At 44.5% G+C, this 27,940-nt stretch overlaps 2 protein-coding genes across 3 annotated transcripts in view; one reads left to right on the plus strand and one right to left on the minus strand.

The window, feature by feature from the left end:
• Nucleotides 1-12,775, plus strand: part of rap1gds1 (RAP1, GTP-GDP dissociation stimulator 1) — a 30,447-nt gene extending 17,672 nt beyond the window's left edge. For both annotated transcript variants that reach the window (XM_083640600.1, XM_083640601.1), the window contains 7 exons: nucleotides 2,414-2,545; nucleotides 3,047-3,181; nucleotides 7,036-7,161; nucleotides 7,750-7,889; nucleotides 8,716-8,842; nucleotides 10,133-10,261; nucleotides 11,148-12,775. In XM_083640600.1, the coding sequence (XP_083496726.1) occupies nucleotides 2,414-2,545; nucleotides 3,047-3,181; nucleotides 7,036-7,161; nucleotides 7,750-7,889; nucleotides 8,716-8,842; nucleotides 10,133-10,261; nucleotides 11,148-11,275 (917 nt within the window). In that variant the 3' untranslated portion in view covers nucleotides 11,276-12,775. The remainder of the gene's footprint in view (nucleotides 1-2,413; nucleotides 2,546-3,046; nucleotides 3,182-7,035; nucleotides 7,162-7,749; nucleotides 7,890-8,715; nucleotides 8,843-10,132; nucleotides 10,262-11,147) is intronic.
• Nucleotides 12,776-19,234: 6,459 nt separating this feature from the next.
• On the minus strand, nucleotides 19,235-27,393 carry tspan5a (tetraspanin 5a; the record flags this gene model as incomplete). The annotated part of the gene is made up of 9 exons (XM_083639884.1): nucleotides 19,235-19,307; nucleotides 20,226-20,287; nucleotides 20,979-21,095; nucleotides 22,609-22,656; nucleotides 23,554-23,679; nucleotides 24,452-24,622; nucleotides 25,584-25,730; nucleotides 26,021-26,071; nucleotides 27,307-27,393. 9 exons carry the CDS (start codon nucleotides 27,391-27,393, stop codon nucleotides 19,235-19,237), a joined length of 882 nt encoding a protein of 293 aa, XP_083496010.1.
• Nucleotides 27,394-27,940: the final 547 nt, after the last annotated feature.

Consider the following 27,940-nt stretch of genomic DNA (forward strand, 5'->3'; position numbering starts at 1 on the left):
TTATAGTTATATAGGATTTATAGTTAGAAAGAGTGCTAAAAAAGAGAGATTTTTTTTTTTTTTTTTTTTTTTGAAAAAATCCATAGATAAGCCGCACCGTTATATAAGCCGCAGGGGCCAAAAAAGCCCAAAAAACGGGAAAAAAGGTGCGGCTTATAGTCCGGAATTTACGGTATATATTATATATATATATATATATATACATACACACACACACACACACACACACACATACCTGTGTATCACTGGAACACAGGAAGAATAGTAGGGATGGGCATTTCTAGCAAAAACACTATTCGAAATTCGCTGGCCAAAGTCGACTTTTAATCGAAATTCGAAAATAAAATAAAAAATGTTAAAAAAAAAAATTTTTAATTTTTTTTTTTTTTTTTGGTGAGTGAAATGTTGCATTATCTCCCCTGATTCTAAGTATACTCGACTCGCTTGGTTTGAGCAAGTAAAACAATTTTTATAAGCATTTTAAGCAAGGTTTATGGAAAAATGAATGACGGATGAAATCCCATGAAGAGGGAGAGGTTGCTTATAAAAAAAAAATTACTTGCTCAAACCAAGCGATTCGACTATACTTAGAATCAGGGGAGACAATGTAACATTTCACTCACAAAAAAATAATAATTTTTTTTTTTGTTTTTTTTGTTTTCTTTCAATAAACGAATTTCGACTTTCAATAATAAAAGTCGACCTTGATAATAACAACGATTATTCGAAAATTCGAAATTCGATGCCCATCCCTAAAGAATAGCGAATGGCTGTAAACTCGTGGGTATTTGAGTAATATGCTGAGTTGGGGGGGAAATACTTTTTACAACACACAGGCAGCAGAGGGCTTTTTTAAATGATGCAATTATGTGTATTCCTCCAGTGATGTTGACACAGTCCCAAGCCATCGTACGTGTCATCACACTGAGGTTATGTGTCATCACACTGAGGTTATGTGTCATCACACTGAGGTTATGTGTCATCACACTGAGGTTACGTGTCATCACACTGAGGTTACACATCGTAACTAGTAAATGGTAAATGGTAAATGGCCTAAATGGTAAATGGTAAATGGCCTGCATTTATATAGCGCTTTTATCCCAAGCGCTTTACAATCAGTAGGTAGTCTACATTCACCCATTCATACACCGATGGCGGCAGGCTGCCACGCAGGGTGCCTACACACCATCGGGAGCAAGGAGGGTTAAGTGTCTTGCCCAAGGACACAACGACAGCAGCTGGGAGGGAGCGGGGATCGAACCGCCAACCCTTGCGTCATTGGCCGACCCGCTCTACCTCCTGAGCTAAAGCCGCCCCCATACATACGGTGTACGTGTCATCACACTGAGGTTACACATCGTACGTGTCATCACACTGAGGTTACACATCGTACGTGTCATCACAGTGAGGGTACACAAAGTTTCTGAAGGCTGATTGATACCGGTACAAAAGTTTTGTGTTGCTATTCAGCATCTTTGACTTTGATAATTTTCATGCCAAAATAACCCAGGCTCTGAAAGAGCATTTAGACTTTCCATAGAAACCTGTAAGTATTCAAATTCTTTCAGGTGGGTTAGCGGCTCCTTAAAGCAGCCAATCTGGGGCCGGTTGCACCAACTGGTCTTAACTATGCCTGGTCGTAACTCCTACGTCGGTCTTAGTTAAGACCAGTCTTTAGAGTGGATTTACGCCTGTTGCACCAACACGGCTTACTCTGGTCTTAACTACGCTGGTCGTAGCAATGCGCGTTCATGTGAATTGTCGGGGAATGCCCTCTGATTGGCCCACATGTGCCTCGCGCCGTCACCCACTACTGTATGTGCGTCACTACACCCTCCCTCCTCCCACCCCCCTCCTCCTGTGGAAGCCCCGGGGGAAAATGGCGGCGGCGATTAGTGTCAGGGAGTCTGAATGAAATTGAATGTAACGTTCCCAATTCTATGTATTACATTCTAAAAAAGTAACGGCAACATTTGGGAAGGCTAAGCCACACAACTAGTTAGTTATAATCTAACGTCGTGCTTTCAAAGACGGCGAACTGGCGGTGTTACGACGATGACGGTCAAAAAGGTCTCCGCGGAGATCTCTGCTACGCCTCCTCCTGACGAGGCGTAGGAGTTACGCCTGGTCTTAGTGAAAATAAGGCTTAAGTCGATTTGGTGCAACCGGCGTAGCTGTTAGGTCGTAAAGTTACGACCAACTTAGCTTAAGACCAGTGTAAGACCAGTTGGTGCAACCGGCCCCAGATCTTTGCTGCCGCCATAGCAGGAACACAGATGTACAGAGCAAACATAACACAGTGCAGGATGCAGATACACCAGTTATTAAAGGAGTCTGTGTCAGCCGGATTCTGGGAGAAATTGTGTTCTTCTTCTCACTTACAATAAACGGTGTCCTCGATGCCCTTGTGTAGATGAGTCCATGCAGAAGCTGTTTGAGGGAGGGAAGGGCAGCGTCTTCCAGAGGGTCCTGTCCTGGATACCGTCCCACAACCACCAGCTGCAGCTGGCCGGGGCGCTGGCCATCGCCAACTTCGCTCGTAACGGTACGCCTTGCTTTACATCATGTTGTAAGATGTGCTCCTGATTTAAACAAAGACAGGGTCACTAAGGGGAAAGCTGAATTTGTTGTTGACAACTTATTTTTCTGTTACAACCTCAAAACTGGTGACTGCATCGTATAATATCAATAATCTTCTACCATCTCTCACCAAAAGAGTGGAAATACCCAGAGAAAGTAAATTTTTCTACCATATCCCATCAAAATAGTCATTTTAGCTTCTGTCTGTACCCGCATCAGCTGAGAGGATGATGTGGAATTATCCTGAAAACAAATTAGTGGACATTTTTTGAATGACTCATCTTCACGCTGACATTTAAAGGAGGCGAGGATACAATTGTTGACATCATTACTGAACTTGAAATAGCAATTTGTTATGCTCCCCTTCATTACTATAAGTAATGTTACTGTTACCATATTACCACCCAGCACTCAAGTATCTCACAAAACATCAACGTCTCTCCTTGTCTTGCCCTTCTGTCCGTAGATGGGAACTGCATCCACATGGTTGACACTGGTATTGTGCAGAAGCTTTTGGAGCTGTTGGACCGGCATGTTGAGGAGGGAAACGTCACTGTCCAGCATGCAGCGCTCAGCGCCCTGCGCAACCTGGCCATACCCGGTGAGCCCGCTTCACAACACACCAGCCTAACCTTAACCCAACCTGGCCATACCCGGTGAGCCCGCTTCACAACACACCAGCCTAACCTTAACCCAACCTGGCCATACCCGGTGAGCTCGCTTCACAACACACCAGCCTAACCTTAACCCAACCTGGCCATACCCGGTGAGCCCGCTTCACAACACACCAGCCTAACCTTAACCCAACCTGGCCATACCCGGTGAGCCCGCTTCACAACACACCAGCATAACCTTAACCCAACCTGGCCATACCCGGTGAGCCCGCTTCACAACACACCAGCCTAACCTTAACCCAACCTGGCCATACCCGGTGAGCCCGCTTCACAACACACCAGCCTAACCTTAACCCAACCTGGCCATACCCGGTGAGCCCGCTTCACAACACACCAGCCTAACCTTAACCCAACCTGGCCATACCCGGTGAGCCCGCTTCACAACACACCAGCATAACCTTAACCCAACCTGGCCATACCCGGTGAGCTCGCTTCACAACACACCAGCCTAACCTTAACCCAACCTGGCCATACCCGGTGAGCCCGCTTCACAACACACCAGCCTAACCTTAACCCAACCTGGCCATACCCGGTGAGCCCGCTTCACAACACACCAGCATAACCTTAACCCAACCTGGCCATACCCGGTGAGCCCGCTTCACAACACACCAGCCTAACCTTAACCCAACCTGGCCATACCCGGTGAGCCCGCTTCACAACACACCAGCCTAACCTTAACCCAACCTGGCCATACCCGGTGAGCCCGCTTCACAACACACCAGCCTAACCTTAACCCAACCTGGCCATACCCGGTGAGCTCGCTTCACAACACACCAGCCTAACCTTAACCCAACCTGGCCATACCCGGTGAGCCCGCTTCACAACACACCAGCCTAACCTTAACCCAACCTGGCCATACCCGGTGAGCTCGCTTCACAACACACCAGCCTAACCTTAACCCAACCTGGCCATACCCGGTGAGCCCGCTTCACAACACACCAGCCTAACCTTAACCCAACCTGGCCATACCCGGTGAGCCCGCTTCACAACACACCAGCCTAACCTTAACCCAACCTGGCCATACCCGGTGAGCTCGCTTCACAACACACCAGCCTAACCTTAACCCAACCTGGCCATACCCGGTGAGCTCGCTTCACAACACAGCAGCCTAACCTTAACCCAACCTGGCCATACCCGGTGAGCCCGCTTCACAACACACCAGCCTAACCTTAACCCAACCTGGCCATACCCGGTGAGCCCGCTTCACAACACACCAGCCTAACCTTAACCCAACCTGGCCATACCCGGTGAGCCCGCTTCACAACACACCAGCCTAACCTTAACCCAACCTGGCCATACCCGGTGAGCCCGCTTCACAACACACCAGCCTAACCTTAACCCAATCTGGCCATACCCGGTGAGCCTGCTTCACAACACACCAGCCTAACCTTAACCCAACCTGGCCATACCCGGTGAGCCTGCTTCACAACACACCAGCCTAACCTTAACCCAACCTGGCCATACCCGGTGAGCTCGCTTCACAACACAGCAGCCTAACCTTAACCCAACCTGGCCATAGTACCCGGTGAGCTCGCTTCACAACACAGCAGCCTAACCTTAACCCAACCTGGCCATACCCGGTGAGCTCGCTTCACAACACACCAGCCTAACCTTAACCCAACCTGGCCATACCCGGTGAGCCCGCTTCACAACACACCAGCCTAACCTTAACCCAACCTGGCCATACCCGGTGAGCTCGCTTCACAACACACCAGCCTAACCTTAACCCAACCTGGCCATACCCGGTGAGCTCGCTTCACAACACAGCAGCCTAACCTTAACCTAACCTGGCCATACCCGGTGAGCCCGCTTCACAACACACCAGCCTAACCTTAACCCAACCTGGCCATACCCGGTGAGCCTGCTTCACAACACACCAGCCTAACCTTAACCCAACCTGGCCATACCCGGTGAGCCTGCTTCACAACACACCAGCCTAACCTTAACCCAACCTGGCCATACCCGGTGAGCTCGCTTCACAACACAGCAGCCTAACCTTAACCCAACCTGGCCATAGTACCCGGTGAGCTCGCTTCACAACACACCAGCCTAACCTTAACCCAACCTGGCCATACCCGGTGAGCTCGCTTCACAACACAGCAGCCTAACCTTAACCCAACCTGGCCATAGTACCCGGTGAGCTCGCTTCACAACACAGCAGCCTAACCTTAACCCAACCTGGCCATACCCGGTGAGCTCGCTTCACAACACACCAGCCTAACCTTAACCCAACCTGGCCATACCCGGTGAGCCTGCTTCACAACACACCAGCCTAACCTTAACCCAACCTGGCCATACCCGGTGAGCCTGCTTCACAACACACCAGCCTAACCTTAACCCAACCTGGCCATACCCGGTGAGCTCGCTTCACAACACAGCAGCCTAACCTTAACCCAACCTGGCCATAGTACCCGGTGAGCTCGCTTCACAACACAGCAGCCTAACCTTAACCCAACCTGGCCATACCCGGTGAGCTCGCTTCACAACACACCAGCCTAACCTTAACCCAACCTGGCCATACCCGGTGAGCCCGCTTCACAACACACCAGCCTAACCTTAACCCAACCTGGCCATACCCGGTGAGCCCGCTTCACAACACACCAGCCTAACCTTAACCCAACCTGGCCATACCCGGTGAGCCTGCTTCACAACACACCAGCCTAACCTTAACCCAACCTGGCCATACCCGGTGAGCCTGCTTCACAACACAGCAGCCTAACCTTAACCCAACCTGGCCATACCCGGTGAGCCCGCTTCACAACACAGCAGCCTAACCTTAACCCAACCTGGCCATACCCGGTGAGCCCGCTTCACAACACACCAACCTAACCTTAACCCAACCTGGCCATACCCGGTGAGCTCACTTCACAACACAGCAGCCTAACCTTAACCCAACCTGGCCATACCCGGTGAGCTCGCTTCACAACACACCAGCCTAACCTTAACCCAACCTGGCCATACCCGGTGAGCCCGCTTCACAACACACCAGCCTAACCTTAACCCAACCTGGCCATACACGGTGAGCTCGCTTCACAACACAGCAGCCTAACCTTAACCCAACCTGGCCATACCCGGTGAGCCCGCTTCACAACACACCAGCCTAACCTTAACCCAACCTGGCCATACCCGGTGAGCCCGCTTCACAACACAGCAGCCTAACCTTAACCCAACCTGGCCATACCCGGTGAGCCCGCTTCACAACACACCAGCCTAACCTTAACCCAACCTGGCCATACCCGGTGAGCTCGCTTCACAACACACCAGCCTAACCTTAACCCAACCTGGCCGTACCCGGTGAGCCCGCTTCACAACACACCAGCCTAACCTTAACCCAACCTGGCCATACCAGGTCAGCCCGCTTCACAACATAGCAGCCTAACCTTAACCCAACCTGGCCATACCCGGTGAGCCCGCTTCACAACAATACACACACACAAACTGTGTATTTATATATATATATATATATATATATATATATATATATATATACACACACAGAGGGGTTTGCGCAGGGAAGACTAAGCTAAATAATTAATGTTTTTTGGCCCAGCAGACAGATGGTTGTCAACACTGCTCTCGACTAAACAGTCCAGTGTTTATTGACATATAAATAAAATTTTAACAAACGGCACACTCAAAGTGTTATAGATTGAATGCAACCAGATATTTAAGTCTTAACAAGATCAATACAAAACACATTAAATAATATATAAGTAGTGTGCTTTGTTCTGTTTCTGTTTCTGTTCTGTTTTAACTGGCATTGTTGCTCCCCTCTCTCCAGTGGTAAACAAATCCAAGATGCTATCGGCTGGCGTCTCGGATGTGGTGTTGAAGTTCTTGCAGTCGGAGATGCCTCCAGTCCAGTTTAAACTCTTGGGGACGTTACGTATGCTTATTGATACGCAAGGTAGACATTTCATCTATCATGCTCAATGGACCAAATGAAAAGTTAACAAGTCAGCTGTCAAGCCAAGTCAAGTCATGTTTATTTTTATAGCCTTAATTCACAAGCATGTCTCCGAGGGCTTCACAGAGAATATGTCTACAGTAGCTAAGTCTAGCTAAACTCTATCAATAAACGGGATTGAACAATCTTATATTAGAGAGAAAGAGAGAGAGGCAATCACGATAATCATAAGGCTCATTCTCGGTACCAATGTATATCACAATATGGTTCATGTAGGCTAAGTCACGTTTAGTAATCCAGGTATGTCCTAATCATAATAACAGGTTAGCTGACCTAATGTGTCAGCTAACCTGTCGTTAGTATTAAGTTGGCTGACCCATTAGCACCTAATGTGTCAGCTAACCTGTTAGCATTAGGTTGGCTGACCCATTAGCACCTAATCTGTCTGCTAACCTGTCGTTAGCATTCGGTTAGCTGCCACATTAGCACCTAATGTGTCAGCTAACCTGTCGTTAGCATTTGATAAAGTCAAGTGTAAAACTCACGGTGTGCTGTGTGTGTGCGTGTGTGTGTGTTTTGTGGGACCAGCCGAAGCGGCGGAGCAGCTGGGAACCAACGGGAAGCTGGTGGAGAGGCTGGTGGAGTGGTGTGAAGCCAAAGACCACGCAGGGGTGATGGGAGAATCCAACAGGCTACTGTCTGCCCTCATCCGACACAGCAAGTCCAAGGTCACACACCCATTACATTACATTACATTACAGACACCCGCCTTCACACTTCAAAGTCCTCACTTCACGGAATCCGTTAACTGCCCAGTATTGTCAGCCTACCATCTACCATAAATGACTATGGTTCGCTTCAAATTTGCTGTGTGGGACGTAACCAAACCAGTGCCAAAGTGCAACAAAGCAACAACCAGTTCCCTGTATTGGACCAAAACAAGCACACTACAGTATATGTTTGATAAGCCACTTATGTGATTTGTGCACACGCGGATGGGCGTGACAAACATGTCACCCTTTTTTCACCTCATGAGTTTGCATGTCTGACATCTTTTTTAAGGTGCGGTCACATTATCGTGAATCTACATGGAAATTTGCTTCGCTTCCCATTAACGTCAATTGAAAACCAAGCAAAGCACCAATACAAACGATTGCTTCAAGCTGTGAATCGAATTTTGCGCGTCACCTTCGTGCCAAGATCAAATTTGGTGAGCTTGGACCTGTGGATTTTCTCAGCTGGCCAAATAGAAACACTTGTTTGGCTGTGAAAAGAAATCCAATATAGATGCTACATTCATGGTTTTCCTGTTGTAATGTCTTGGCTTGCTAACCACATAGATTGATTGCTGCTGTACTTAGCTGCATTAACTTGTTAACCAAATAGCGTAGAATCAGAGTTGATTTAAAGCTTGTTAACTACTTATCCAGCTACTAAACAATGATTAACAAGGTTATTCACAAATTGTAATCTATCGTAGAAACGATGGAAGCTATATTCTACAGTAGCATTCTCAGGATTGGTCCTTCAAAGCGATGTGTTTGTGGATTTCAGGAAGTTGTCAGAGCCGTCATCCAGGGGGGAGGAGTCAAGCACTTAGTAACCATGGCAACCAGTGAGCACATGATCATGCAGAACGAAGCACTGGTGGCTTTGGGCCTCATAGCAGCACTGGATCTGGGTAAGAGGAAAGGTGGAAGTAGTGCAAATATGATATTTCAGTTACTGTTACTGAGTAGCATTTTTGAGTGTTTTTGAAGTCCGTAACATCAACACAATGATGTCAACATGTTCAACCTACACATCAGAAATCGCAATCGGTACTTATTTTACCGAGTACAGTGGTTGGAAAACTCACTCCGACTCGGAAGGAAGGAAAACTGCATGGCACAGAAAGGAATTTATTCATGTAATTGGATGCTCCGGTCTATCGGCCAGCGATCGGAATCGGGCGATTTTCGGCCTAAATATGAGATCGGAGAATTCTGATTTATGCTTTTATGTGCCAAAACCGATTGACGACACAAAACACGTGAGCCATTTTCGGCAGAGTTGGTCGCATGTGTGTAAACACAGCTGAAACATATCGGAGTGTCACTACAAAGTGTGTGAGACAGACACACAACACATGTCTTCTGTAATGTATGCTAGGATCAAATACAGAGAACCAATAGTAACCTTGCAGCAGACAGTCGAGTAGGATGATAAGCAACTCCTCATGTGTTCTGTTGTTCACATCGTTTCCTTCTAGAGACCCGTGCTGAACTGAGGCTAGCTAACGTTGGCTGTTAACAATGCAGTTAGCTTGCTAGTATTAGCCAGCCCAAAGACCGCTCAAAAACCACCAAAATGCACACAAAACTGCCCAAGCAAATGCAGGTCTATGGAAACAATCTGGCAGCACGGAGTCTGATGCTTGTGCTACCTAAAAGCACATAAACGGAGGTTTTGGGGGCTAGCTTCGTTCTTCTTCGCCGATTAAGAGGGTTGCAAGGTGTTATGGGATGTCCTAACCACCCATTGTATGCCTCCTAGAAAATTTGCCAAAGATAGGTACCTAGAAAGGTTGCAAATATAGTGACCTTATGTATCCTCCTTGTTTCAGACATATAAATTACAACTTCCTACCTAGAAATGCTACCTGTATAGGTCGATTCCTTGTGTTTCAGACACAGCCATGTAAACTGTCTATTACGGCAATAAAACAACACTCAGCCACAAGGAAAAGGTTTCAAGGCTCGTTACTGCACGAAGAAAAGCTGATATTCTGTCTGCTGTTGTCTGGGCCATCTCGGCTACACTCAGGAAGCTATGCTAACGATGCTAACATCTGCCAAGGTGGCTGCCTAACATCAATATAGTGCCAAAGTCACCGCCTTATCCGCTATTACTTTATATATATATATGTCTGCAAATTCCTGACACACTGACAAAACTAAGCCTGGGTTTGGGCACGGTTTGATGGTTTCAGTTGCAGCTGAGAAGGACTTTGTGGGAGCCAGCCTGGTGTCGGTGCTTCACAAGCTGCTGTTGGATGAGAGGAGCGCCCCGGAGATCAAGTACAACTCAATGATCCTTGTCTGCTCAGCCATGGGTTCAGGTGAGAACCAGCAAGAAAAAATGTCACTTTCATTCATCGGAATCACTTTTATTGCCACAGTAGGTAATCGGATTACATAAGAGGAATTGGACTTAGTGTAAGTAGGCAGCGTAGCGGTCACATTAATAATCAGAAGACAAAAAATATAGAAAGATAAAATCACACAAAAATCTCAAGTGCAGTCCAATATAATATACAATGCACATGAATTAGAAGGACGTGAGTGATAAATAAGAATTTACAGTCCAAAAGGTGCACGATGAAGTTAAATAGAATAATGTGAAGTCAATTAAATGAATGGAGTAAAATGTTCTGGTAGAGAAGCAGCTATGATAAGTTAATGTAACGAATGCTGTCCAGCTGCTGCTACTTGAACTTAGAAGGGGAATGTCAGCTGAGCACCAAACCCCTTTCTAGCAGCACCCTGCTTCACATTTACACACTTCCACAAATTCGCTTTGGGAGCTGCCCAGTACATTCACAGTTTTCGGCTGTATTCAAATAGAGAGCCGAAAGTGAACGTCACTTCCTGCTTCAGCACTGCACCAGAGATTTTCATCCGCCATTTATTTTCCCATAGACATTTTGTAAAATTCTCATAAAAATAGCTTTACTTGTTCAAACCAAACGGTTCAGCTATATTTAGAATCGGGAGAGACCATAGAACATTTCACTTTTGCTAGCCAAAAAAGACAATTCGACCGCACCCCTTCTATACTGTGTGCCAACTGCTGCCACCAAAATTATTCTTTCTATTGCTTCTATGACACGTCAGTTATCCTGGAAATTAAACATTTCGACTGCATGTCATCTTTGAACATGACATTTTGATGACCAGTGTTCTTGTTAAACGCATTACAGTGGCTTCTTACTGCTCTCTCCTCAGAGCCTCTCCATAAAGAAGTGCAGGGCCTGGCCTTCATCGACGTGGTGTCCAAACTGCGGGCGCACGAGAACAAGACTGTGTCGCACCAAGCGTCGCTCACAGAGCAGCGGCTAACCGCCCAGAGCTAAAGGACTCTGCCCCCCCTCCCCCTACCGCCTGCCTGACCACCTAACCACGCCCCCCGACCCATTGTCATGTGCCAAGGTATCATGTCACGTCCACTGCCAGCCGGCCCCCCCCCCCCCCCTCCTCCTTCCCTTGCCCATCTGCACTAGGGTTAGACTGATAGGCGTTTTGCCAATGCCCTGCAGGGGGCGACTCCGCTGGCTGCAAAAGAAGCCCGGTTACATGGAAGTGAATGTGGAAATGGCGCTATACTTCTCACTTGATTTACGGCCTCAGTAAACACTTTCCTAATGAGTTTATGGTCTCAATCACCAGTTTCAAGTCTTCTTCAATGATGAGGATGATCATTTTGTAAATTAGACGATGAAGCAGGCTATGCTTTTGGGGCGTGATTGACAGGTTGCCTGTCCAGTGATCGCGCAGCTAGCCAACTGCGGACCAATAGCGGGTCGCGCTGTGGCTCTTCTCGTCCAAATGCACGTCACTTCTGGCTCCAAATGAACCAAGACGGCGACGGGGGAAATGCCAACCTCGAGGCTTCGAAACACGAGTCCAAAAACCAATGGGTCACGTCGCTGTAGCTACGGCCATATATTTATACAGTCTCCTTAACCCATTGATACCTGATGCAGTATTTGTGTGTGTATCCCTTTAAGACTGCAAACCGCGTCACGCGGTTTGCAGTCTTAAAGGGATACATACGCAAATGAGGGATATACACGCAAATGCTGCATCAGGTATCAATGGGTTAAGGCAGAGTGAGGCAGGCTTCACAGACTGTTGAGTAGAATCCTCCCACAGTAACACTGGAATGACTTTGCTCAGACATCTGGGGGCCAAATGTATAAAACTCTGTGTATTTTTAGGTGTAGAAATCTGCATAGCCTAAGCCCAAATAGCTCAAAATAAAATGTCACCCAAATTCACACTTACATGATCCTTTTTTGCCACATCACACTAGTGGGACAGAAGACTGCGTACACAGCATGCATAGTGTGAGAGATGTGTACCGCTACACACAGTCTCACGGCCCCGTTGATTCTATACATTCGGAAACCTGTGCTGAAAGTGGTGCAGCGCACTTTTCGTGTGTACACAATGGTTTCTACATTTGGCCCCAGATGTCAAATAAATAATATTAAAAACGTATCGTTAAAAATGTATACGCATAGCTGAGGTCAGGGAGGAGCCGCCATCATATCTGACTGGAGGATATGGAAAAGGCCACTATTGATTGGCCCAATATATGGGCAAACAGGATGTCGGTCTAACCCTAGTCCCCGCCTCCACTCGTGCATGCACCCTCTGCTACAAGCAGCTCCGCGGGAGCCCAGGCGCCTGTAGAAGCAGCCTAACGCAATAGATAAGAGACGACACTCTTTTACGACCATAGCTGTGATACCATCCGCCAGTAACCCCATCAGTGAAAACATGTGCAAAAGAACAAAAAATAGATTAAAAAAATAAAAAAAATCCTGTGGTGTGCAAAAAAAACAACAACCCCAACAACCCATTTATTTTTAAGAAATAGCAGCCTTCCATAATGTGCCCAGTCTTGTCCCATGTAGTTTGAATATCAGCTGACTAGAAAGCGTGCATGTTTCAGTACTGTTGAAGGTGTGTCAGTGTCATTTTAACCCCTCGCAGTCTCTCCAAGTATAGACTACCCCCCCACCCCCAAACAAGCCCCCACCTTCTAAACTCGTTTTTGCACTTACACTGTAAGAGGTGAGCTAGAGTTTTTAACTCCACGGTTGCTCAGGCGACGACAACCTGCACAGTCAAGTTAGGGTGGGAGGGGCTCCACAAGTCCCCCCCCCCCGCCCATATTTGTTGATGGAGAATCATTGTGTGAACTCGGCACGTGAACATCGTTAAGAGAACAGGGCTGTAGTCGAGTCCAAGTCAATTCCAGTTGAGGTTGAGTCCTATTGAAGACCAAGAGCAACATAGGCTGTAAACAGTGGTTAATGTATAGGAGTTTGAGGTTCAGGGCCATTAGATACAGATATTTAAACAGTGGTTAATGTATAGGAGTTTAAGGTTTTTAAGACCATTAGCTACAGAGATTTCTACTTAAAGAGTAACTAAATCCTGTAAAGCCTGACTTCTAAAGGTAAAAAAAAAAGCATGTCACTGAAATGGCCATCTGCTATTGGCTGATCTTTGGTGCTTAGGTGATGTCACCACCTGCTGTACTCTATATTCATAGTATTCTGTTTCATCACACAGCCATCTTGGTAGGACAATAGCAGGTGATTTCTATCAATTAACAAGTGATTACAGTCAAAATGACAAAAACAGCCAATGAGCTGTGTGTATTTAAAGCGCCATATTGGTAGGAAATGTAACCTCATGGGAAGACTATGAAAAGAGAATGAGATTACCTGACACCAAAGATCAGCCAATAGCAGATGGCCATTTCAGTAGCATGCTTTTTACCACTAGATGTCAGGCTTTACACAGATTCACATTTTTTGTAGATAGATGTACAAAAAAAGACGTCTGGAGAGCGGACTCGAGTGCTACAGCCCTGGTTAACGAAAACAACGAAGCAGCCAACCATTCCTACATGTGTGTATGTGTGTGTGTGTTGTGATTTACTGCTTGTGGGCTGGGCAGCTGTTAACACACCGACTTGGCGCATTAGCTGCCACCCCGGTGGTGAGAACGGGTAATGGAATGCGGACAGCACAGAATGGTCACTCCATGTCTTTGGACCGTTTGAGCCCCATCTTCCCTCCTGGGGCAGGTTTTCTCTTTTACGTACGATGGTCGGTTCTTCTCGTCCAAGGGACCGACAGCATATCAGCATGTTGCAGATACTGTACCAACACTCTGTTACACTGGTCTGGGAAAACTCTTCTGTTGTTTTTTGTCAGGTGTGAATGGTTATTTATCAGATTTGTACCCTCCTAAAGACACATGCCAACAGAGGTGTATCCACAGTAACTGCATACAAAACTATATAAACTTCAATGTTTGTTGTAAATGTCATGAGTTGTACATTTGGAGGATTGTAACTCAGCAGATAATTAAAAGAGGATTGCTGGTGATGGTTTGTCTTTATTCCTACTAGAAATATTAAAAAGTAGTGTGTTCACCAGTTAGTACCACCTTTGAAGACTCAAGAAGGCAAAATGTTTTTTTTTGTCACCTTTATTAATATGAATTGATATTAAAATGTCAGTCAAAATTTCAGAGGACATGAGACAAGAACATGGAAAGGAGGTAGTTACATTACAATGTTGTTGGTGGGACATACTGGATGGTACAGGAAGTGATGTGGGACATACTGAATGGAACAGGAAGTGATGCGGGACATACTGAATGGTACAGGAAGTGATGTGGGACATACTGAATGGTACAGGAAGTGATGTGGGACATACTGGATGGTACAGGAAGTGATGTGGGACATACTGGATGGTACAGGAAGTGATGTGGGACATACTGAATGGAACAGGAAGTGATGTGGGACATACTGGATGGTACAGGAAGTGATGTGGGACATACTGGATGGTACAGGAAGTGATGTGGGACATACTGGATGGTACAGGAAGTGATGTGGGACATACTGAATGGAACAGGAAGTGATGTGGGACATACTGGATGGTACAGGAAGTGATGTGGGACATAATGGATGGTACAGGAAGTGATGCGGGAGGGGGAGAGAGGCCTACAGGCGTGATTGAGTGTCATACTGTACCAACAACACATCACCATAGGATTTTACAACCTCCAAGACCTGGCACATATATTAGTGTGTATGTAGAAAAGCAGTATCTGTACTTGAGTATTTATATTTCTGTCAACTTTCACTTTTACTCCACTACATTTCCTAAATAAATTGGATACTTTTACTCCACTACATTTCCCAAATAAATTGGATACTTTTACTCCACTACATTTGCCCCAAGCATCCGCTATGAAATCAAATGTATTTTGTTTGATTTGATAGCGATTGGAAAGTATTTTAAATCGTGTCTCCCAAAGCAACGAGTGGTAATGTTAACGTTAGTAAAGTAAACAAAGCCGTAAGTGCAGTTAGTGCAAAAATACACTCAACAATAGAGAGGCAAAGTGACCGCCTACTTCCTGCTTCAGCACTGTACCAGAGATCTTTTCCCCCCATAGACATTTCTTAAAATGCTTAAATAGTTTTACTTGTTCAAACCAAACGGCTCAGATATATTTAGAAACAGGAGAGACCACGTAACATTTCACTCGGACCAAAACGTAAAAACATTGCAGATTTAAAGAAAATATTTTTTCCATGTAGTTTTTTAAAGTTTTGGTCTGAGTGAAATGTTCTATGGTCTCTCCCGATTCTAAATATAGCTGAACCGTTTGGTTTGATGAAGTAAAACAATTTTTATAAGCATTTTACGAAATGTCTATGGGAAAATAAATGGCAGATAAAAATCTCTGGTACAGTGCTGAAGCAGGAAGTGACGTTCACTTTGCCTCTATTTAACAAGAACAAGAGTGGTGTCTGGGTAGTGTAGAGGTAAAGCAGCGGTACTTCTGGCTTGGTCAGACGTTCCTACAGACATAATTGGCCGTGTCTGCGGGTGGGAAGCCGGTGGGGTGTGGTCGCTGCACTAGTGCCTCCTCTGGTCGGTCGGGCGCCTGTTCTGGGGTAGGGGAACTGGGGGGGGAATAGTGTGATCCTCCCACCTGCTACGTCCTGCTGGTGAAACACCTCGCTGTCAGGTGAAAAGAAGCAGCTGGCGACTGCACATGTATCGGAGGAAGCATGTGCTAGTCTACAACTATGCACCAGTGGTTTCTCGCGGAAAATTATTTGTTGTTCTTCTGAGTGGATTTGGAGACACCGATTGGCTGAAGGAGTTTGTCAAGGCAAGTAGCCTTCTCCCGCCCACTGAAATGACTGGAGGGATCGCAGTCCAGATTGATCAAGCGAAACAATGTGAGGTCACGAATCAGGATGGTTTTTAACCAGGCTAGAGAAAGATGATTTAGCGACTGATCTACATTTTCTCTGAAAAATACCGATCTAATATCAAAAAGATGTATCAAAACTTCGACACTCTACGACGTGTAGCGATCAAAACTCGAGCATTGTGATGATAGGCATGCAGCCTGGTGGTGCATCTCTAGCTCCACCCATTTCTACCTTTACAATATAGGTCACTCACAGTGTTCTGACTATTACACAGAGTTTCACATCATTAGTGCATTGGAAAAGGTGCTGGTTCAGTGAACACATGGTGAGTGCAGGTGATCCGTGAACTCCTTTATGGGTGATCCCTCTCACAATGTTCAAGGAGGCATGCTGATGCTGCAAAGACCTGGAACTGACAAAAAAAAAAAAAAAACATTTTTAAAAGGAATGCTCACTTAACCACATTTGTTAAATTGTGTTAATTTGTGAAGAAAAGATCCAGTGTCGATTTTCAATGTCATTCAAGACTTGACTGAATCTTTAAAATTCGGTTGAATAGATAAACTTGCCTGGTAGACTTGACTGCTGCTTCACCATTAAGTAAAGAAACTGCAGAAAAAGAGGAGAGGAGGAGAGTTTAATTCATGAAATGCTCCTATGTGGCTCACCAAATAAAGGAGGACTTAGCCAATTTTCAACAAGCTTTGTATGATTACAATGTCGGCAGTATGTAGAAAATGAACAGTCTAACTTCCCTCCACCTAGCAGCATGCACCAAGAGCTCCCAGTCCCAGTTCATTCCAGGCACTTCCATTTCAAAATGACGCATTTGACATCATTTGGAGACGGGAGTGAACAGATGTTCTGCGCAAGTTTGAACTACACTTTTTTTTTATATATATGCGCACATCCACAAAGAATCACATGACAGCCTAATGAGCGTTGTTAACGAGCTATACCAGCTGGCCGGGAGTTTCTGCAAGCAGATGAATGGAGGGAAGGTAAACGTAAACTGTTAACCTGCATAAAGTCCCCACATTATGATACAAAGCTCATTGAAAAGCAGCAAAAAGTCCTCCTTTAAGAAATTCTCACCTCTAAATACCTTTTAACTAATCCGTTTAAAGGGAGAGTTCACCTTAAAATCAAAAATACATATTTGTCCTCATACCTGTAGTGCTATTTATCCATAGATCGTTTTGGTGTGACTTGTCGAGTTTTGGAGATATTGACCCAAGATTTCTGCCTTCTCTCCAATAGACCCTTCTCACGGGGGCCATTTTGTGTCGAGAAGCCAGGGTAAACACAGGTGCAAGCAAAACACTAATGAGGGTTTCCAAATCCCAATCATGGAAGTTGGAAACCCTCATTAGTGTTTTGCTTGCACCTGTGTTTACCCTGGCTTCTCGACACAAAATGGCCCCCGTGAGAAGGGTCTATACAACGGACATGGATGGCACTCGGCTTGTGCTGCTCACAGCGCAAAAAAACCCCACCACACACTGAGTGCCATAGGCAGACAGCTCTACGGCCGATATCTCCGAAACTCGGCAACTCACACCAAAACGATCTAGATGGATAAATAGCACTACAGATAGGGAAAATAAATAAATAGCACTACAGATAGGGAAAATAAATAAATAGCACTACAGATATGGGAAATATGTTTGTTTTTTGGGGCGAGCTGTCCCTTTAACCTGGCAAGATGAAAGGTTAAAGCACATGAAGGAAAACAGAAAACACCAGTGTATCATAGGAAAGAAATGCAACAACAGACAAGGAAAGGTAGGCTATGGGTGGGAAAAAACATGTTTCTGCACAGGATCAGAAGGACTGAGACACACAGAGAAGCTGTTTCAAGTGAAAGGCTGCCGGTGACGAGAAAGCGGAAACAAAAAAGGGAAGAAAGAAGAAGGAAGGGATTATTTGGTAAGTCACATGACAAGTCACATGACTCCAAACCAGCCCAGCTGTAGACAGTGCCTAGGAGTGAGCGGATGTAAAGAGGTTCAGCTGCTACATGGAATAATGTTCATAACACTTCAGAATTGTTTTGTCACAAAAGATTTCTCAATGCATCCCAAAAAGTGGAAAGGGACTTCAGCATGGTTGTAAATCAAGGCACATCCACCCCGCCATCACAATTGTTTGAAAATTCTGACTTGCGTCCATTTATATTCTCCTTTTAATAATGCACCCAAAACCAAAGTTTCCTATAAACCCAAGCACACGCACACATACGCGCAATATTAATAGACCAAGTGTGAACAGAAACAGTTCAAACATGCAGATCTTATTCTGCAGAATCCAGAGATTTATATGTGCATAAAAACGCATTATTTATTAATGTTGTTTATCAGCTTTTTAAGCTTTGTAATAGCAGTGCTCATGGAAGATATGGCTTGAGCAGCAGGTGAAGCAGTGTTCTCCATGTCTGGAGCACCGACCTATAAAAGATCAGTGGTCTGGGGTGAGGTGGACTCACGACTAATGCTGTGTTCCAGAGATGTCGCAAAGTTGAAAACTCCAAGTTTGTGTCTCTGCTAGACTGGCAACTTCGAGAGGGCGGGGTAACTGTCAATTTTTTTATTTGGCCAATCAGAGGCTTACAATCCTCTGTCAATCAAAAACTAATTTCACCAATATGCCGCCTGAACCAATTGTCAATCACTTTTTAGATTTGGCGAATCATCTTATATAAATTATAATAATGATAATAATAATAATGGCCATGCTGTTGCTTGACAACATGGTAAAGACAAAATATTAGAAGAGAACACAGAAAAAGCAACCACATAATTAAAAAAATGGGGGCTTTTCACCATTCTGACAGTAAGTGTATCTATGTTTCTCCCATTTTTTCCGAGGTTGTGATTCCCACCTAACGGCCGGGAATTTCCGACTTGCGACAGTGAATGAAACACGGCACAAAAACACAGACACAGAGGCTAACTATCAAAACCCACAACAACGCTCAAGACACACACACACACACACACACACACACACATTAAAATGTTGACCTGGATCCAACACACACACAGCAGTGTGCGTCTCATGAGTAGTAAGCCAGTGACTTCTTGCTGGAGTGTGGTGGAAGTCTGCGTGTGGAGAGAGGGGGGGGCACCCTGACGAAGCATGGAGGGGGGGAGGAGGAAGAATGAGGTGTGAGGTGAGTTTAGACCACACCCATTTAGGAGACTGGAAAAGTATACCATTTGATACTATTGGAATCAGGAATTTTGTTCACTCTTATCGTTCTTTTCTCGCTCTTTTGTGACCTTGATAATTGGCCATTGTGTTTACGTTTGTGGTAATTTACATTTGTCTCTGCTTCTCTCTCTTCTCTTCTCTGCTATGTCTACCGCGGGCAGGGCTTGGGCAGCTCAGACGTGTGTGTGTGTGGTAATGTACTGTACTACGAGGAGGCGTTTCTGGGCTCTGTCAAGGCAGCAACAGTGAGACTAGCAACGGACATACCGCGAATTAACTTTCAGAATAAAGGTATTCAAACTCTCACCTTTGGAGAAAAAAGGTATTTCAACAAACGAAACGGCAAATCTTGTATCAAAATACTGATGTTAAGATTAGATACGGAGTGAAACCGTGGCTCTAAAGCATTACTCAAAACTAATATGAAGGTTAAGGTTATAATAACGGTTTTATTTTTGAAAGGCCTAAAATGAACGTGAAATGAACATGAACCTCTCATTTTTTGGGACTGTGAACTTAGTTCAAAATTCAAAATTGTGAACTATGAATGTGAACTATAGTTCATTTTAATCTGTGTGAGCTGAACTTTGAGCTAGCTCTTGTGATGTGTGAACTCTGTGGAACTCCACAAATGTTCTGTGGACTAAAAAACTTCACGGGTCCTGCCATCAGCATGGGGGTGAGTAGATAAAGACTGAACGTATCCTTTAATGTCACACAATGACTGAAAACCAATGCAAAGCAGGAAGTGAAGCAGAAACAGTGATGTATGTATGTATGTATGTATGAGACATTGAACTGAAGCAGAAACACTAAAGATCATGTTTTCTCACCAGCTCGCCCGCACAGCTTCGATGTCGCTCACTAGGTTTTGGGCCAGACATATCCCAAAAATCTGAATTAAAGACAAACAAAATGACATCATCAGACATTTTCAAAGAGGAGGGATGCTTTCCTACAACCTGCATTCCATTATCCAACATGTATTCCTTTATCTGTAGTGTGTAAGCATGTTTGCATGATGGAACATTACCAGAGGGGAGAGGTGTTTTTCTAGCCTGATTAAAATCATCCTGATTCGCGATCTCACATTCTGTTTCGCTTCACGTATCAGTCTGCACTCCAAGCCGTCCACAGTGATTTCAGTGGGCGGGAGTACTTTCAATCAGCCAATCAGCGTCGCCAAATTCAGTCCTTCAGCCAATCAGCGTCGGATCCGATCTAATCCAAATCCACTCACAAGAATGGCGAAAACATATTTTCCGTCCAGAAAATCGACTGGTGCATGCTCTGTCCTGTTCTTGTTTCATTGTTATTGAGTCTATTTCTGCAATAACTGCACTTAACAGGTGTGTGAACGCTACAAACAATGACGTTACCGCTCGTTCTCGGGAGCCACCATTACCGTTTTGCCATTACGCCGGTTACGTTGTCAACTACGAGGCAGATCCCTGATTGGCCCGTGCACTTTGTCATTTCTGGAAATTGCTGGGGGCGGGCCAGACGGACCCGCAGAACGAAACAGAAAGTGAGGTCATGTGATCAGGATGGTGTACAGTACCAGGCTACAGTCATGTTTTTCTGACCTGTAACAGTGCGACTCCGATGAAAATCCCAGCCACCAGGGTGAGGTTATCCTGCAGCCACTTCTCAAACTGTGGCACACAGCCTTTCACGTTGATGGAGTCCTTCTGCTCAGAGTCCTGTGGCCAACATCAAGTTCTCAGGTTATCTTTTTTTTTTTTTTCATATTTTAAATTTTTATAGAACACAAACAGACAAAACGGACAAACAGGCTCAGACACGGGGGAAAGAAAGAAAAAACAAAACAAAACAATATAATCAACATTACAAAGTGGTGCCAGCCACCTAAGGTGCTTATGTTCTTGTAAACGATATACTTGGGATTTCACTCAAGGGGTCTATGGGAAGCCAGCCGGGCGAGTCACCCGTCACCCCTAGCCTCGTTGAGGTAGACCAAAAACGGATCCCAGATAGTCACAAACTTTCTAAGTGTATTGGTTCTCAGGAACCTAAGTCTCTCCATGCGTATAACAGAGGTCATGTCCGTCAACCACAATTGGAAAGAGGGTGGAGAGGGAGATTTCCATTCCTTCAGAATTTGTTTTTTGGCAACAGTTGTCCCCAGTGTCAGAGATTGTTGCACAGCTGTAGGAAAGTTCAGAGAGGACTCTGAGCAGCCGAAGATGGCGAGTTCTGCCTCCGGCTGAAGGGCCACCTCATAGGCCTTAGAGTACCAGTCAAATATTCTGGCCCAGAATCCCGTCAGTGAAGGGCAGAACCAGAAGCCATGAGACAGTGTGCCCTCGGACACTTGACATCTTTCACACAGTGGTGAGATAGTAGGATAAATCTTGTGTAATTTCTGCTTAGAGTTGTCTCAGGTTATCTTTATTTTGATTTGTACCTTACAGATAATACCAGCTAAGGCTTTATTTCATGCGTCGGCAATTTCCTAATCATTTCCTAGAAAGGAACTGATTTCTTTAGGAAGTTTCCTGGAAAGAACCAGGAAATCTCTCTATACATAATTGGAGAAGAGGGGGCACAGTTGTAGAGTAGTAGACTAGCCTGCACTTCGCTACGGCCGATCTGAGTGTGCGAGCCCTCACCGGGAAACCAATGAGAGACAAATAATTGTGATTGGTGAACTCGAAAACATTGGACCGAAATTTGCACCCGCAACTCTAATAGGTTGTTTGCAACCATGTGATTCCGATGACGTCGCTGGGGGGGCAGCTCTCTATGGAGAATGGAGAAAAGCGAGAGAGTTGGATGCCGCTCCACGCTGCAGGTATCGCCAGAAGATTGCAAAACATACAGGATATGATCCATATCAAATGAAAAGAAGAGAAGCGATTTTTCCAGCAATTGTGTGATTTTGCTCGTGCCTTCGTGATTAGGAATCAGGTGGTCAGGTGGTTTGCAAACAAGCCGATGGTCAATGGTCTGAAGTATGTCAAACAGCAATATCAGGCTATCTTGGCTCAATTGTTGAGTGTCTATGGGATCAAATAATATAATCATGATCCCATAGGCCTCCAGGAATTGAGTGAGGGCGGGGGTCCTTTTTCTGAGCTTTGTGTGGGGGGGGGAGCCCACAGTCTCAGACTTTGAAAACCCTTGTCATAGATAACCAGCGTAGTAAATTCAAACAGAGGGAGTGACTAAAAGCAGAAAGAAGACACTACTTACTGGTTTGGCTCGAACGTCATAACCACACTGTGTGTTGATCACGTCCTCCTGGAGATAATAAAGATAATCAACTTTATTCATACAGCACTTACGACATCTAAAAGCAGCGTTTATAAAGTGTTTTACAAGATGGCATTGGTGCTGCCTGCAACTAACGATTTTTTTCATTGTCGATTAATCTGGCGATTATTTTCTCGATTAATCGATTAGTTGTTTGGTCTATAAAATGTCAGAAAATGGTGCGAAATGACGATCAGTGTTTCCCAAAGCCCAGTTTACTGTAATGGAGCAGTAGAAAATATTCACATCTTAGAAGCTGGAATCAATCAATTTTTACCTTTTTTTCCCCTTAGAAAAAGTTACTCAAACTGATTAACTGATTATCAAAATACTTGACGTTTAATTTAATTGTTGACAACTAATCGATTCATTTTTGCAGCTCTAGTTGGCATTAAAAGAAGAATAGGTGTTAGGAGATGGAGGCATTTCTTTTTCTACAACAGTGGTTCCCAAACTGGGGTGGGTGCACCCCTAGGGGTACGTGGAGGTACTACAGGGGATACTGAGAAAGGGGAAAATGGAAGAATTTAACATTAAATCATGAAAAAAAATGAAACGTTAAAATAAATCTGCTCAGGAGGCACAAATTGCAACTCTTTCACTCCATTTCTTATTTTGTAATGTTATATTCTTCAAAAGGCATCATATGCTATAGTTTTCTCTTGCAGTTCGCAAGTTCGTGTTGTAGTCGGATAAATGGGGTACTTGGATTCAGAAATCAGGGAAAGTGGATATACCAGAACCACTGGACTAGAACAAACTGAGAAATGCCTGTATAACCCTGTGTGTGTGTGTGTGTGTGTGTGTGTGTGTGTGTGTGTGTGTGTGTGTGTGTGTGTGTGTGTGTGTGTGTGTGTGTGTGTGTGTATGTGTAGTGTAGTGTACCGCTGGGTCCTTAGTGCAGCAGGAGAAGGGGACGCCACACTTCTCCCTGCTGGGATTCGCATCAGTGCAGTTAAAGTAGATGTTGAGGTTCCAGTCATCAGCCCCGAACGCCCCGCAGCACTCCCACTATAGCACGCACGCACGCACGCACACACACACACACACACACACACACACACACACACACACACACACACACACACACACACACACACACACACACACACACACAAACAACACTCAGCTATGTGTTTTGTGTATGTGTGACAGTGTTAGCATTACAATTACCTGTGTGCCTTGAAAATAAGGTGGTTCAAAATAAATTGGTTAAATGCAAACCTCCTTTTCTTGTCATGTTTTTTTATTAGTAAAAACGGGTCATTAAAAAGTATAAATAATTATCGATATCGACTGACATGAAATACTTTATATGGATATACTTTTGAGCTATATCGCCCAGCCCTAACAGTACAGCAGAGCTGTCCATCAGCACCACACAGACATCAGAAACTAAAAGTGAGGCCAGGGGCTGTCTGCAATAGGCTAATTAATGAATAATTGATTACAAATTAAATAACGGTATCCATATCCAACAATGGAGAAATGTATTCTCAATTCTCATACATAATAATACCCCCCCCACATACACACACACACACACACACAAAGATCGTAATGTTTTGCAAATGATTTGGTGGCCCACTTGCAATACCTTCGCAGCCCACAAGTGGGCTCCATGGCTGCCCTACCTCTATGGCAACGTTGTGTTTATTACATTACACTCTGATTATAAAAAGTGTCAAACATTCACTATAATGTGATTGATTCAATCTTCTGTGTTTCTAAAGTCGACTGTAGATGTATGGCGTCATGATATCCTGCTGTTGTGTCCACTTACGTATTCCTGAGTGAAGTCTATGAGGTTTTGTAGGTCGATGTCATCCCGGTACGCCCGGATGTTATTGTTGATGAATAGGTTCAGCTGGTCTTTGATCCAGTCCTTAAAGACGAACGCCAGCACTCCTGTGGTCAACTCCAAGAAGAAGATGATTCCCAGAAACACGGAGAACTACGAGCAGGGAGGAGACAGAGGAGAAACAAGCAGCATGAGCAGAGAGGGGATTTGGGGACCCATGTACTACTACTGTAGGCCATTAAAAAAGAGTTTTCCCTCAATAACCTCCTAAATACTGCTTATTGATAGTAAGGAAGGGAGTCGTTATACATGAATTATTATCTTAATATGCTGGTGGTACTACCATCTTATAAGGCCATGCATACTGAGCAAAGCATATTAAGATCATCTAAATTAACTTCCTTACTTCCTATCAATAAGCAGTAATAAGGAGGTTATTAAGGGAAAACTCTTAGTTAAGGCCTAGTAGTTGCAGAATATGGTCATGCAGAATTAGACTTACGGTAAGTCCTTTATAATGACTAATAAACAGCCAATATGCTAATATGCATGCGCTACTAGTTAATAGTGAGTACCTTAATATAAGTCAAGTCAAGTCAAGTTTATTTGTATAGCACATTTCATACACAGAAGCAATTCAAAGTGCTTCACATAAAATGGTTGCAAATAAAATGGTAAAAAGTTCGCACACTGAAGTGAAAGTGAAAGTTCTTCAGACTGAAGTCTGAAGAAGGGCAGGGTGCTGCCCGAAACGTTACCCACGGTGTTGCAATAAAAAACCTAATTGGAGCCCTTTGCAGTGTGCGAACTTTTTACCATTTTATTTGCATTCATCACTGTAAGTTCTGCACCTGCCCTACTAGGCTGGGATGTGCATGTCTCCCTTCTACCTTTGGATTCACATAAAATGGTTGACAAGAAAACAAAAGAATAAAAGAAGAGAATAAAATTGACATTTAAAAGCATCACAACAAAACTTTAAGAAAGAGCATGAAAAGTGCATTAAGCAACAGGCGCAGCAGTTACAGTTATAAAGGGTATAAACTGTATTTGGTTATTGCAGAATCAGTGAGGGAGATGATGAGGGAGGTGAGGTTGTCTGTGTGGGACATACAAACTTGAGTAGGAAGGTGTTTTCCCGCAGCGCTCCGATGCAGCCGGCGAAGCCCAGGATGAACATGACCCCCCCAACCACCATGAAGAGCCAGACCGGGTCCAGACCCCCCAGGTCTGTGAGCGACGAGATGTTGGACAGAACCCCCTGGAGAAGGACACCACACCACAACAACTTCACATTCAAAGCCATATGGACAGATTCAGGAGGGTTCTATGTGTGTCTATGTGTGTCCACATACAGTAGCGTTTGTCAGTGGGGGGGGGGGTTTATGTGTGGAAAATGTGCTGCCTGGAGCAATAAAAGCAGATGATAATGTCACCTGATGATAATGTCACCATTGTAAAACGTCACCTGGAAAAGGTAGGACTGTCCCAGAGTCTATTTTTCAAATAGAAATAGACTCTGGGTTCCCAGATTGGTCTCCTCCTACTCACCTTCTCACTCCATGCCCACAGTCCAATTCCAACCAAGGCCATGCCCAGCAGCTGCAAAACACCACAGCATGTTATTATCACATATGATCATATCATGTTACTGGAAAAATGATGTAGCATTATGTCACTCTACCATATTATGACATCAATTGTGGTCTACATAGCCCAATATGGTGTTGGACGTCCTCTGTCTATCCTTATTGATCTCATAGTGACTTTCATATTGCGTTATGTCTTAATAGGTAAAAGAACTGGTGATAGGAGTCTACACTACACATTCTGTCATTTGAAGAACCACCCCACACTGCAAAAATATACAAATTTATCATACTATATGTTATATTATGAATTATGTTGTACAGTAGTACAATACTTCACAATATATTTATCCCTTACAAAAAAGTCATGTGTGAACTATTGTAAGTGTAAGGATATAAAAACAGAATAGCCTACACACATCAGTGTTTCCTCCAGGATTATTCTCACCAGCGGTGGCCGAGAGCTGGGGACTTTGGTTATTAAGCGCATGTCGTACGACGTTTATGCTTTCCACCATTTATTTCTCTAGCTATAAAAGTGATGTTAAATAATGTAATGTTTGTTTGCATCTGTAACTTCATGCTGCTTTTCTTGGCCAGGTCCCCTGCATATAGCGGAACCCCTGCACATTAGGCTACATGACATTCATTTGAACAATATTTTGTGTGTGCAAAATAATAATAATAATAATAATAATAATAATAATAATAATAATAATAATAATAATAATAATAGAATGAACAAATAGCCTACATACATTTGATATAGCTACTAGTTGCATGCTGACAAACAGCAATGCATAGGAAGAAAATATATGTCCAGTAGGCTATTGATTTATTTGTAGCCTAAATATATTACTTTAAAACGGTGTACCAATGTGGAAATGCCTGTTGGTTTCACCATGTGCCTCTCTAGTCCAGTGTGACCTGCTTACAGCTGATATGCAGGTGCCAGTTTGAATGATAAGCCTGTTATATTGAAGCGTTGAGCTGTCATTAGTCCACTACAACAAGCCGATTAACGTTAGGGCGAACTGCTCTGTTCTCATCAGTGGTGCATTTAGAACGGCCCGTGAAGCAAGCAAGTCTATTAATGAAAATATCAACGTAGCCTAAAAGTGATACATTATAACTATAAGAGATGATCTGATCATTTGGGCCTGGCTTATTGTGGCTTTGACCCTATTGCCCACAGTCGATATATTGTATCGAAATAATAACCAGACGAATTAAACAAAGATACAATACCCAGAACAGTATGTTGAATCCAAAAATGAAGTATTTGATGCAGCAGCTGACTTCGTGGCCGCCGCCTTTGTACTGATGTACCGACATGTTGGAGCATCAGCAGCAGCAGCAGCAGCAGCAGTGTGTGTCTCTGTGTGGGGTAACGGGCCTGCTCACAGGCTGCGCTGTGTGTGTGCGGGATGGAGCAGGTTCAGCGCTCCACATTTAGTTGAGTTTAAATTGGACCCGATCACATCCGGACAGGACCATCATGCTCCAGGGACGTCGCAGGCCGCCTCACAGAGCCAGGCTCGGCTAATAAGCTGCTGCTGTTGTGACGGCTGGATTCCGCAGAATAAACACACACATCTCATCCAGACAGCCTCTCGGTCCAAATTGCGACCATTGGAGGCGGTGCCGGAGATCTGGGTGGTCGTCGACGATTGGCTGGCAAACAAGCTGAGCGACTCAGACTGCAGCCAATAAAGATCCATCTGGGGCATGCTGTGGAACTTCCTGTCTGTTCGGCCTTTTTTTCCCCTTTTTTTATTAACAATATAGATGTACAAAATATGTCAGACAGACAATAACACATCACCATACTTAAGAGCTATAAACAAACAGAAATGAATAAGACATAGAACAATACAATACA

Source organism: Poromitra crassiceps (genome assembly GCF_964638095.1).
Source record: "Poromitra crassiceps genome assembly, chromosome: 7".
NCBI lineage: Eukaryota > Metazoa > Chordata > Actinopteri > Beryciformes > Melamphaidae > Poromitra > Poromitra crassiceps.